This window comes from Sesamum indicum, linkage group LG16 (genome assembly GCF_000512975.1).
Source record: "Sesamum indicum cultivar Zhongzhi No. 13 linkage group LG16, S_indicum_v1.0, whole genome shotgun sequence".
NCBI classification, from domain to species: domain Eukaryota; kingdom Viridiplantae; phylum Streptophyta; class Magnoliopsida; order Lamiales; family Pedaliaceae; genus Sesamum; species Sesamum indicum.
Window position 1 is genome coordinate 426,897 of NC_026160.1, and position 14,328 is coordinate 441,224.

Sequence of the window (14,328 nt, forward strand, 5' to 3'; positions counted from 1 at the left end):
AATATTTCTAAACCATTGATGCAACGCTAAGCCTGTATACATGCATACCTTTTTAGCGTGTAAGTAACGGATCCCAAATTGACTCCATTTGTCATATAAATATTCTTGAGTGTGCAATTTTGACAATATGGGTATAATCCCATGTCCGTGTTGGCGTTTTGTAATAATTGAGGCGAACGGTTCAAACTGATGATATATAGTCACCCCATGCTCAATACATTTTTCAAATCAACGTTTGAATAACTTGTATGCATAGTCTGTCCAGAATTGGTTGTTGTTTAACATTGCACTATTTTTCGCCATCCTCTCACAAAAAATAATGGATAGAATGGACAAATGTTATTTCCACAATTGCAGTCAAAGGCAGGTGACAAGCCCCTTTTAAAACTCTATTGATGCATTATGATATGATGGTTGTCAGAATACTGCATCGTCATCCACCATCACGAGAAGATATCCATTTTTTGTTTTCAATTTTGTCCAAGCATATCAATGGTTCTAGCTTGTGGTTCTTTATATCGTCCATAGTTCAATTAAACCTTATGATTTGATATTCAAAACTAACTCTCCAATAAAGATCCTTCTATTGAACATTTTTACAACGATTGTTAAATTTGAAATACACATGCCTCAAGCAATATCGATGCACATCATGAAGAGAAAGAAAGTCTGGAATATTGGCTACTGCTCGAACAAGATCGAGATGACGGTCAGAAATATGGCACATCCCAAACTGGCCTCTTATAATATATTTGCTCAATATTTGAAGAAACAATTTCCAATATAAATAGGATTCCTCATCGATTATTGAAAACTCAAGAGGGGTACCTGTTGATTACAATGCATCGCAACTGCAATCAACATTATAGTTGAAATTTAAAATTTTCGTATTGGTTTTATTTGACTATGGTAAATATTATTGATTTGTCTTGATCTTTAAGTTATAATTATTTATAATGTGGGGAACAATCCTATTTTTTGTAGTAAGACCTTAAAACTATTCATGTAATTAAAAAAAAAAAGGTAAAATTTATCAGCACACCCTGAGGTTAGACTTAATGACATAAATATTTTTAGATCCTTTGTAAAATTATAAATACACCCCGGGAAGTCAATGTAATTTAACTTAGAGTGCATTTCTAAAATTTTGTCACAAAGTAGGAGGTATACTTGTAATTAAAACTACAACTTTAAGTAGTATACTTGTAATTATGTAAATGACAGAGAGTATTTATGTAATTAAACTTAACATCAGGATTTATCAATGTAATGTATCCTAAAAAAATTATATTCAAATTTAGAAACATGAGTGTTTGTTTTATTTTCATAATTATTTTTAGTTAATTACCTTTCAACATGTAGTTTGAAATTATTTATAACTTCTAATACTTAAATATATAATGATTCGAGTCGAAATACGCGATCTCTCCAAGGTCGGTCTCAAGCTCACAATACTCATCCCAAATATCAAAGTGGTCCATGAGAAGAAACACGAACTTCAAGCTAGCCGGGTACGTCTCCAACTAAAACCCTCCAACGCTCAAGTCAGTTCGACTTCGAGATGGACAGTAGGCGATTTCAAACAATAAATGAGGTAGAAAGTAATAAATGTGTCATACTATAATGTGTTGGAATGAGGGTATTTATAGGCCTAATTGTACTTCACTGAATGGGCCTCGTGGCTTCATTTCAAAGTCCACACTGTCAGAGTTCGTGCAGTGAGATAACGGCCACGTCTACCGGATCTAGATGGCGGGTTAGAATCACCCGACCCGACCTTGTCTGCTCGGATTTTGAGGTATTCTTGCTATTTTTTTGCCCTAAAAAAGGATATTTCTGTTCTTTTTTCTAGATGCGGGTTACACGCTCATCATATAAAATGATATAATTAACTTTTAACACTTACAATGTGTGAGTGTTTTTTTTTTAACTTACAATGTTGAAGATATGTTTTGTGAGTGATTGACGGTATGAGAATGCACCTTCTCAAGCTTTTTTCAATTGGGTTACTGGAGAGTTTGGTCCTCTATTGACTGCACTCTAGTACACGACAACCTGAGCCTCCTTACCTTTTATTTAGTCAAAATGTCACCTCTATTGTCTGTGTAAAGTACACGACGTCTAATGTCTTTAATTTGCTTATTTATTTTTCATTTCGATATGACTGGAAAATAGAGCAACTACTAAATTATTAATGTTGCTTCTTTGTAGATGAATTCTTATTTTAGAAATTTACTAATGTATTTGCTAATTCGATGCAGGGATATATCCAAAGTTTGAGGGAGTAGGATAAATTTTTATATTTATATATTAAAATTTACTATTTTGATCCTACTTCGTCATATTATTGAACGTGACGTGCGATAATCTTTTGAAGGACGTACTAAAATTTAATACCCCATGTGCCTGGCATATGACCGTTAATGGCTGTTAACTCCTATTGGCTCACGTGACTTTAATTGATTTTAACTTCAAAGGTCATGTTTAATGGTATAAAAAAAAATAACTTTTTTTTGTTATTTTTAGTAACATTAAAAGGAAAAAAATCATTTTGACCAACTTTGGCCACAAACTATAAGAATTTTTTTTATTTTTTACAGAAACAAAAATCTTAGGATAATTTTATTTAAATATATGTAATAAATAGTTCTAAAATTATAATTATTTTTATTTTAGATAATTTTTAGGATCTATTTTACTTAAATTATTATTTAGTCTAAAAGTACATTAATATTTGAGCACAAACAATTAAAAGTAAAATTTATTTTTTGAGTAAAGTATTAGATAATAATTTTATTAAATAATAAATTAATTTTTAAATTAAAAATATTTACATTCGCGATAAATTGTAGCAACTATTAATTTTTTAAGATTGAAATTTTATTTTGTTTGAAAATATTTTAATAAATTATAAGAAATAAAAAATTATTTTTGAAAAAAAAGAAAAAAAATAATTTTAATATAAATAATAAAATAGTTTATAATTAATAATTATTTATTTTAGATAAACTCTAGCATATTTCAATTATTTTAAAATTAAATAATTATTTTAACCAAAAATATTTTAATAAACTTTGATTGAAAAAAGTAAGAAATAATTTCTTATTTTTTTCTACAATTTATATTCTAGCATATTCTAATTATTTTTAAAATTAAATTATTATTTATTCTAAAAAATTTTTAATAAACTTTGATAAAAAAATGTAAGAAATAAATTTTAATTTTATTTCTATAATTTATCTCAAATATAAATAATTATGTTAAAAATTAATTTATTATTTAATAAAAAATAATCTAATACTTTTATTTAAAAAGTGAATTTTACATTTTATAGTTTGTGCTCAAATATTAATATATTTTTAGAGCAAATAATAATTTAATTTAAAAAATAAAATAGATTCTAGAAATTATTTGAAATTAAAATAATTATAATTTTAGAACTATTTATTATATATATTAGAATAAAATTTTTCTAACATTTTTATTTTCGTAAAGAATAAAAAAATCGTATAGTTTGCGATCAAAATTGGTCAAAATATACTTTTTTCTTCTAATGGTACCAAAACAACATGTTTTTTTTTTTGCTATCATTAAACAGGGCATTTGAAGTCAAAACCAGTCAAAGTCACGTGAGTCAATAGGAGTTAACAGCCTCTGCTGTTAACTTGGGACAAAATAGGCGTATTTTTTGTATTTTATGGTACCCAAACGACATTCGCAATAATTATGTACTACAAATGAAAATGACATTTTTAATGGGACCAAAAAAGAATTTTACCATTTTTATTTTGGTCGTTCTAACTCGCTCCTGGTTCGATTCAGTTTCGAGCATGTACGAGTTCAACGTGACTAATCGATCGTTCTCAAATATGTGGTTCATATGAATCGTACAACTAAAAAATTTATAAATATCTATTATCTATGCTCCAGGTACAACTTCATCGATCCTAATATTTTTTATGATTTTAAGCATTTTTCTATTATTACCTGTTAGACACCAAACAATTATAATCAAAATCTTTTGGCTTGGTTCTTACAACTATCCAGCTTGTAGTTTTCATTCAAATGGAATCTACTGTATTTGATCCATTTGAGAAGCATATTTCATATCCGTGATGTAAATATAATCCAAATTAACATAGAAACATGAGAGGGATAAAATAATTGAAGGAATCCGTACATACCAAAAGATCAACTCTATGATTACAATTTATGAAAAAATAAAAAGAAAAACTTACCATCAGGATAAACAAAGTAGTACCTTGATTGTATGAGCTAGGACTAGACAATTAATAAACCACGGAAAGAAGAAAAAAAAAAAAAACGGCTACATACCCATAGGCTGCAATTACTTATAATTTCACCTCAATTAGAAAAAATTAGATGAAATTACTTCACTTGAGATGAGGTTTATTTATTTCTTTTGTTAAAAAAAATATGATGATAGTTCATTTGATTTGTAAATTGTATTAAGTAAAAAATAATTTGATGCGAGCAAAAACTGGTGCTGCTCCATAACTTGGAATGAAAGTAATGAAATAATTGCTAGAAGACAAAGGAGTATAAATAAGTTAATTAAAGAGTGTTATTTCTCATTTTACATGTACAGATGAGAGATTGATATAAAGAAAATGTGTAAGTACGAAAAAACGAAGTTTTTTTCAACTAAAATAGTAGTAGGAAGGTGAAAGTGGTTATATGTGAGCTCAAAGTGTAAAAACATGGCTTCTCCTGCTGGGGAGAGCTCTCTATTTATAAGCTATCATAAGTTGGTTGGAGTACATCGTGGATTTAGTGGAGCATGATCTCAAAAGTGTTAGATGAGGTTGGATCCCTCTCAGATTCGATGGAGTGTCCCTAGCGATTGGAGTATGCCCCTTGGATGCAGGAAAGGGTTATCTCTTGGCGGTTGGAGGACCACAATTTTCGAGGGACAATTGGAGTCTATTGTAGATGAAGGTATCTTTTAGGTCTTTAACTTTGTTTGTGGAATTTCAAGTCCCTAAACTTCCTTGTAGGTCTGTAAGGCTTTTTGGATATGGGACCTCTCGGATTCTGGCCAGTTGGACTTCTTTTGATCAATTTATTTTTCAAGGGGGCCTCCTGCCGGATTCCATAGGATCTCTATCCAGATTGGGCTTCTTGACTGCAATTTGGGCCCTTACTCGAACTAGGCCACCTTAGTAGCATAAGCATGCTTTAAGAAAAAAGAGAGTACTTCGTACCTGTAAATTGCCTTCTCAGAACAATGCTTGTATGCCTCCATGGAGAATGGCTTTATGAGTACCTTTTGTGCCTACTAGGTGTGTACCTTATTTTTCTGCAAGAGAATGTTAACAATAGAGATGTGCTTATTATGAATGAGACATTTGTGCTTGCACTGAGAAAGATTTAAGTGTTTCCCCGAAGAGGGTTTATTTGAGGTGTCTACTTGCAACAAGCTTAGGGACCTTGCTGAAGGGGGGATAAGGTGTCCATTCAGAGCAGGGCTTATGTATTTGTGCAGAAGATAAGGCTTTTTGCGTCTATGTAGAAGACAGTGTTTTTTTATACCTGCACAAAATGGAGCTTATGCGCCTCCCCAAAGAAGATCCTAAGTGACTATTGGGATGAGGCGTTAGGGTGTTGCTTGAAGGCAGAGCTGATTCCTTGAAGTCTATGTCGAGCGGGGCTTCGTCTTCTTGTTCCTTGTACTTTTCACCAACGATTTTATGCTTGGACTTCCTAGCCTCCTCCAAGTTAATGCATTTCTCAGCTTAAGTTAGGAGATTATAGAGATAATCAGTGGGCTTCCTGGCTAAGGGCTTGCAGAAGTTATCGTCTTGCAATCCCTACGAGAAAGCACAAGTTAGTACATCAAATGTAGCAGAAGGGACCTCTAAGGCTAAGTTAAAACGCTGAAAATACTCCCTTGGTTCTTCTTCTTTTTGCTATAGGAAAAAAAAGTTCATGGTTGTCTTTCAACGTCATTTACTTCGAAAAATTGGTGCAGAAAGAGTGAGAGTGAAATTCTCCAAATGATCGGATTGATGTTATGGACAATTGGTTGAACCACTACTAGACCGACCATGTGAAAGTGGTTACAGATACAGGGCACTTGACCCCAGTGGTATAATGGTGGAGAAGGGAAACATCGAAGTAGGACGGATGCTCCTGCAAATCAGTAGTTCCATCGTACGCTGATAGATTGGGTTCCTTCCAATTTAGGGGGAGTTTATTTATCACGATTTCTTTGGTAGAAAAGGTGCCCTCCTGCTCCCCAATAGGGACCACAAAGACACGCCTCTGCAGGTCCAACAACTACTATTGAAGCCTATGAATGTGTGATCTCCAATCCCTAGGTGCACATTTTTGTGGGTATGGGTGTTCCTGCCTTAGAGGGGACGTCCTATCGCGAGGTTCTCTGCACATTAAAAATTGGGTTAGTAGGGATACTAGCATTAGATAATAATAATGTGAGGCCGTTGAAGTTGGACCCTCAATGAAGGTAGTAATCATCCGTTGAAGGTCCTCCAACGAGAAGGGGACCTTCTTTTTAGAGGAGGTATCTATGGAGATGTTAGCCTCGATGTTGGCAGCTTTCATTATTCTCAAGTCTTAGTTTTGTGTTGCCATAGACGGGGCCAATGATGCAAGCAAAACATCATGGTGCTCGATCCAATTAGGATGCAAAATAATAAAGTGAAATGCTAAGAAATAAAAGAGTTTAAATGGATGATGGAGGGAGTATCATTGCTCATTTTGCGTGTACAAATGAGAGGTTGATAAGAAATTCTTCGATTTCCTCCGGACGCAGATGAAACTAAGCTCTCAGTAAGAAATTACAATGTACCCCTAAGCTAAAATGGCAGCATGAATGTGAAAATTGGAGTAAGTAGGCTCGAAGTGTTAAAATATATCCTCTTCCACTAGGGGGTTGCTTTCAATTTATAGGCAACCCTAAGTTGGTTGGAGAATAACACGAAATTAGGGGAGTATGATCTTAAAATTATTAGATAATTAGCCCTCAAATTTGATGGAGAGTTTCCAGCAGTTGGAGGATCCCCCCGAATTTAGGGGAGTTAGTTGGAGTCCACTAAGGACGAAGTCCTCTTCTGGAGATATGGATGCATTCTCATATTTTCAAGGAGGTTGAGGAGATGCCCTCTCACAACCATAGTTCAAGCTTTTAGAATTTATATGGGTCACTTTCTCTAGAGGCTCCAATTGTCTTCGGGGGGGCTATTGGTTTTTATCCGATTTTGCAAGTGCCTCCAGAGATCCTTCTTTATTGCCACCAAGGTGACCCGTGGACGCCATGTGAAATGAATTTTGGCATTAGCTGGGGGACTTCAAGTGTTTAAGCTTTTTTGTGGGCCTGTAAAGTTTTCTTGGATTCAGACCCTCTCACATTTTGGTCGTTTGAGCTTCATTTGGCCAATTTATTTTAGAGGGGACGTCCATCGGGCTCCTTGAGGGTTTTACCAAAACAGGGTATCTTTGGAGCATTATGGCCCCTCTCTTGAATTGGGCCTTTTGGAACACTATAGACCTTGCATTTCTTTCTTCTTTTCAAATCTTCAAGCCTCTTTGAACTAGTCCATTTTTATGGGCATCACTTTCAATTATTATTATATTAGTTATAAAATTGTCACTAATAGCGTTTTATAAATTCTACAATCTCATTTTATGACACACTTTAGAATCTTTTTTTTTAATTTTAAAAATAAAATCTGACATTCTATAATTTTCAAAACATCTTACAAAATATACAAACTTATAAGATATTTTAAATAATAGGGTGTTCCCAGAAACTTAAAATAAGCACTTATCACCTAAGTGTTAAAAATAGTATTTTTATTTTATAATATTTGCTTTTGAACTACTTAAATTAACCAAATTTGAGCCAAAATCTATATGCAACTCCATAAAAATTTCTGTAATTCACGGATAAAATTAAAAACGTCAAGCTAATATATATTTTTCCAAACACTCAACCTTTAATTTTTTTTCACTTTTAATTTTTATTTCCAAACGATCTTGAATCAATTAAATTTGCTATATAAGTGTTGTTTTCTAAAATACTATTAAATTTAGCTTTTTTTTTTTTCTTTTTGTTCAAATACTAGTCACTTGTAACTCTAGTACAAACAAATCTGAAATTTATCCCAACAAGATCTAAATGCAGCATTAGTTGAGAATTTGGAGCCCAAAAAGCGAAGGCCCCAAAAGTCCAGATGAGATCACCCAAATTCTGTCCAATCAAACAACACGACCCCACACATTGAAAAATATGCTCACACTTAACAACCCCACTCTCTTCATATTCCTTTGTTCTTCCCCAGAAATTCACATTTTCTTATCCCCACTCCCCAACTTCCGAACTACACTACAAAATCCCACACACTTTTCTCTCTTTTTTTGACACACAGAACACGCACTAGCATTGTTTCTTTCTTCCTATAAATTTCTGCCTTTGCATGCGGCACTGCTCCCACTCGCAGCAGCCATGCAAGTGAAAGTCTCAGCTCTTCTCCTCATTTTCTACACCTTCACTCTCCACTCAAATCACATCTCTCTTGCTCTGAATCAAGAGGGTGTCTACCTGCAGAAAGTGAAGCTCTCACTCTCCGACCCCGCCGGCTTCCTCTCCGGCTGGTCCGACCGCGACGCCACCCCCTGTAACTGGACAGGAATCACCTGCAACCATGACAACTCCGTCGTGTCGGTCGCTCTCCCAAGTGCTTCTCTCTCCGGTCCTTTTCCAATCTTTCTCTGCCGCTTGCCTTCTCTATCTACACTCTCTCTCTCTTCCAACTCCATCAACTCTTCGCTTCCTCTCTCCATTTCCTCTTGCCGGAACCTCAGTTACCTTGACCTCTCCCAGAATTTACTTGTGGGTCCCCTCCCCTCCACTCTCTCCGACCTCCATTTTCTCAGGTGTGTACAGTTACAACTTTTTTATATATATGATTCTGAGAATTCGCTTACGAAGATGAATCTTAAAGGTAAGTTTTCTGGAGAAAAGGTAAAGATTTCTGCTTTTGAGTAATGGGCTTTGACAAAAAGTAAGAAAGAGAATAAGGGTTCTGAAATTTGCATTTTCTTTTCTTTGTTTTTTTTTTTTATGGTTAATTGCCCAATTATGAATTTTCCTTTGTGGGGTTTCTGCTATGATTGTGATTTTTGCTTATTGAGCTGTGTATTATTGGGCGTCATTAATTTCTAGAACAATCTTTTCTGTCAAACATTTATGATGATTGTGCCTTTCATAATGTTATTTGTTTACTCTGTCATCCTGGCCAAGAAACATCCAATTTTTGATTGTATTAAATCTACGTTACATTAATCTGTCGGCCATTTTCTTAAAGTTTTTTAGGTTGTTTACATTCACATTTTTCAGGTTAGATATTCTTACAATTAATGCTAGCGTTCTTTGCAGGTACCTTAACTTAGAGGGCAACAACTTTTCTGGCGAAATTCCGGCGAGTTTTGGGAACTTTCGGCAACTCGAAAGTCTTCTGCTCACTGAGAATTTGCTAAACGGCACTATTCCCGCGGCTCTGGGTAACATAAGAAGTCTGAAAAGCCTGGTCCTGGCTTACAACCCTTTTACGCCAGGCCAACTAGCTCCAGAACTTGGTAATTTAACCAACTTGGAAGAGCTGTGGCTCACTGAATGCCATCTCGTCGGCCCTATTCCAGAGAGTTTTGGCGGGCTGATTCGACTCAAGAATCTCGACGTGTCGAATAATGGACTAACTGGACCAATACCAAGTCAGATTTCTCATCTCAAGAGCATTGTGCAAATGGAGCTGTACAACAACTCGTTTTCTGGGACATTGCCCGCAGGATGGTTTAATTTGACGGAGTTGAGAAGATTTGATGCATCCATGAACGGGTTGACAGGGATGATTCCTCATGAGTTGTGTGAGTTGCCCCTGGAATCCCTCAACTTATATGAGAACCAACTGGAGGGCTTGATCCCGGAGAGCATTGCCAAGTCTCCGAATTTGTATGAGCTCAAATTATTTGGAAATAGGCTCACTGGATCATTACCTAGTGAACTTGGCAAGAACTCGGCTTTGCAAACATTGGACGTATCAGACTGTACTCTTTCGGGTCGAATTCCTGAGTTTTTATGCCAGAGTGGGGCTCTTCAGGAGTTGGTTCTGTTAAACAATGCTTTTTCAGGGCCTATTCCTGCGAATCTTGCAAAATGCCAGACATTAAGACGTGTTCGTTTGAGCAGCAACAGGCTCTACGGGGAAGTTCCAGAGGAGTTCTGGGGCTTGCCACAAGTTTACTTGCTTGATCTCTATGGAAATGCCTTTTCAGGAAACATCTCCCATTTGATTTATGGTGCAAGAAACCTCTCTACCCTCAAAATCTCGAAGAACAAATTTTCTGGGAGTATACCAAGTGAAGTTGGATCATTACATACTCTGGTTGAGTTCTGGGCAGACGGTAATGAGCTTAGTGGAGAAATCCCTACTGCCATACTGAACTTGTGGCAGCTTGAGATTCTTGATCTCAGTAACAATGATCTTTCTGGTGGAATTCCTATGGGAATTCAATCCATGAAGCAGCTGAATGAGCTTAATTTGGCTAACAACAGGTTATCTGGTCATATACCTGATGAAATTGGGAACTTGCCTGTGCTGAATTACCTTGATCTTTCTCAGAATAACTTTTCCGGGGGAGTTCCACTGTCCTTGCAGAATTTGAAGCTCAATAAACTAAACTTGTCGAGCAATATGCTTACAGGGGATATACCTCCTTTATTTGCTAATGCAGTTTATAGAGATAGCTTTCTTGGAAATTCTGGACTATGTGTCAGTGACTCTGGATCATGCAATCGGGGAGCAGGAAAAAGAAGTTTAGTCTTTTCGTGGGTGCTAAAGTCTGTTTTTGTTATCGCTGGAATCGTTTTTCTTGTTGGTGTTGTTTGGTTTCTGTTGAAGTACAAGAGACTCAAGAAAATGAAGAAAGGAGTCGCTATAACCAAGTGGACATCGTTCCATAAACTGGGCTTCAGTGAATTTGAAATCAGTGATTGCCTCAAAGAGGCTAATGTGATCGGGAAGGGAGCCTCCGGCAAAGTGTATAAAGTTGTTATCAGCAACGGGGAGACGGTCGCTGTGAAGAAGCTGCATGAAAGACCAAAGAAAGATGAAAACAACTTTATGAGCGTCGATTCTGATACGGGTGAATATGAAGTGGAAGTTGAGACGCTCGGGAAGATCAGACACAAGAATATTGTGAGATTATGGTGCTGTTGCAACACGGGAAATCGCAAGCTTCTTGTATATGAGTACATGCCTAATGGGAGCTTAGGCGATTTGTTGCAAAGTAATAAGAGTAAATTGTTAGATTGGCCGACGAGGTTTAAGATTGCTTTAGATGCTGCTGAGGGACTCTCGTACTTGCATCACGATTCCGTTCCTCCGATTGTGCACAGGGATGTGAAATCAAATAATATACTGCTGGATGAAGATTTTGGAGCTAAAATTTCTGATTTTGGAGTTGCCAAAGTTGTTAAAGCAGTCAACAAAGGCATCGAATCCATGTCTGTTATTGCTGGCTCCTGCGGTTATATCGCCCCAGGTAATCATTCTCTCATGAACTTTCAAGTTTTCCTTAAACTTTTAACAAAAGTAGTTCGCTGCCTTCGCGTCAAAGGATTGTGTTCATTTATTTGTTTAGGGGTTATTTTATCTATTAATGTTTTCACAACGGCGCTTGTTGCTTTTAACCGGCATTATCCCATTTGCTTCAAACTAGTAATTGTAAATTCACATCCCATCACAGAATACGCCTACACTCTTCGCGTGAACGAAAAGAGTGACATATACAGCTTTGGCATAGTCATCCTTGAGCTTGTGACTGGAAAATCTCCAATCGACCCAGAGTTCGGGGAGAAAGGCTTAGCGACTTGGGTATGCACGACCTTGGACCGCAAAGGAGTCGATCACGTGCTCGATCCTGAGCTAGAATCAACATTCAAAGAACACATTTGTAAGGTTCTTGACATCGGGCTGCTCTGCACTAGTTCCCTCCCAATCAACCGTCCTTCAATGCGCAGAGTGGTCAATATGCTGCAGGAATTGAGTGTTACCATGCCTGGTCTGCAAGAAAAGGATGGTAAAATATTCCCTTCACTTTGAAAAATTAGGCTGAGAAGCTTATGATTGAGAAATGTTAGATTAAGAAAGAAAGGGAAAGTCCAGTTTGGTGGCCTTTTGAATTTGAATGATTGATTCCAGGAGGGAAATGTCACAGTTGCTGAGGGTTGCTGTCTGTTAGGCATGGAAGAATATAGCAAAAAACTACTGTTATTTCATGTGTATTTCATATAGCAATTTCAAATTCCAGTTAAAAAGAATTTTTAATTCCAATTGAAAGGCCACGGATTGAATTTTCTATTCTAAATTATGTTTTATTTTCACTATTGAAAGGCCAATGTGTATGCAAATGTCGCAATTGTGATTTGAGCATGAAAGCTGACTGACCTCTAATTGATAGTGTGGTTTGGATTGCATTTATGTTTTGTCTTCCATTGCCGACCGACCCTCATTACTGAAATGGGACCTCCAGAGAGCAGTGTTGGTTGTCATTTCAAGGTCGTATGAGGACTTCTTGTTTTGGGGGTACAGCGACACCATTTTCCCAAACCAAATATTTTTCACCCAACTAAGAAAGTAAATGGTGGAATACATTTAATTGGTACTTGGGAAAATGAAATAATGTTGAAAACAAGATTTTCAAATTTTATGACTATGAGATTTTGAGTTTAACATATATCGTTAAAAAATACGATTCTTCGTGAATCGTTATGGTTAATTATTATTAATAAATTTAAAAAGTCATAGTGAATATTAATTAATCATACGTCTGTATAACGATTATTAGTTGTTGTTTCTGCGAGCGAAGTCAGAGCACAACTGAAAGTTATGGTAAATATTTTGTACGTAGGTAAAAACATGGCGAATGTTAACTGACCCTTGTTAAAAGTTTTAAGTTTTTACATAAGTTTTATTGATCATTGTAATATAGGATTTATAATATAGGGAATAATTGAACTTTTTATTTTGTGTGCTGATATTTTATTTCCTTTTTTTTTTTTAAGTGAGATTAGTGTCACACTCATTGTAATTAGGAATAATTGCCCTCCCCTCCCCTAAGATTTAATGTAATTACATGTAAATTTTTGATGGTTTGAAAAATTACATGTAGCACACATAAGATTTGCTTCTGTGTAATAAATAAGTTCACCGGTTAGTAAAAAATTCACTGAATTTGCTGATATAAACAAAAAAAATTAGATAAAAACTTATATTTTTCCTAATTGACTTACAAGCCAAGTATATCTTTTTATGATCAAATTATTCTCATACGTCTTCATGCATTAATGTATATGAGGGTGTATATTTTTCACCGTTTTAAGGGTAGTTTAGTCAGAAAAAAATTATTTGACATGCAATAAGTCAATTTAGGGCAAATATCAATTTTCAATCAGTTTTCTTTATTAATATCAACAAATTCACGGAGGGATATATTTGTCAGACAGAAACAAACCTTATGAATATTAAATATAATTTTTTAAATCATAGAAAATCTACGTGTAACTACGCCAAACCTCAAAAGATGAGAGTATAATTATTCCTTGTAATCATTGTTTTTTTAGTTATTTTTTAAATAAAAGAGTAGATAAGGGTTTTATGTGAATTAAGGTCCCAACAATTTATAAGTACAAAGTCTTGGATTTAAGATTTGTACGACGTGTCCATATTTGTTTTGTCTCATTATGAGCTGTAATGATTAATTACTTATGATTCTATTGAATTAATTCATGTTGTTTTTTTTGGTCTCTAGTCATTGAATTGAATTAATTCATGTTGTTTTTGGTATCTAGTCATTGAATTGAATTAATTAGTCATAATTTAGTATTTACTAGAAATTAAGTATCACATTCTATATATGCACGATTTGGAACATGTATTTGGAAATAGATTTATCTCTTATTAATTATAAAAAAAATATTATTGTAATTTTAAATAAGGTAAATGTTATGTTTGGTTGGTTAAGATTTTGTCTAAAATTATTTTAGTTTCTTAAGTTTATTTTTTTATTTTAGTATTCCTAAATTTTAATTTTTGTCTCAATTTGGTCATTCTAACAATTTTTCGATGAAAATATGACTGGAGTTTGACTTTTTGGGTAAAATGATCAATTTTTAAGTTTGATTTTATCATTTTAGTCCCTAAAATTTATAAAATTATCAAATTAGTCCTTTTTTAGAAAGAAAACCATTTTTTTATATTTTTATATGGTGAATGATGTAATTAT

The 14,328-nt window shown here is 34.7% G+C and overlaps 1 protein-coding gene across 1 annotated transcript; it reads left to right on the forward strand.

Annotated features, from left to right (window-relative positions):
* On the forward strand, positions 8,313–12,492 carry LOC105178469 (receptor-like protein kinase HSL1). Its single transcript, XM_011101939.2, has 3 exons — positions 8,313–8,919; positions 9,422–11,586; positions 11,791–12,492. Exons 1-3 carry the CDS (start codon positions 8,489–8,491, stop codon positions 12,144–12,146), a joined length of 2,952 nt encoding a protein of 983 aa, XP_011100241.1. The 5' UTR covers positions 8,313–8,488; the 3' UTR covers positions 12,147–12,492.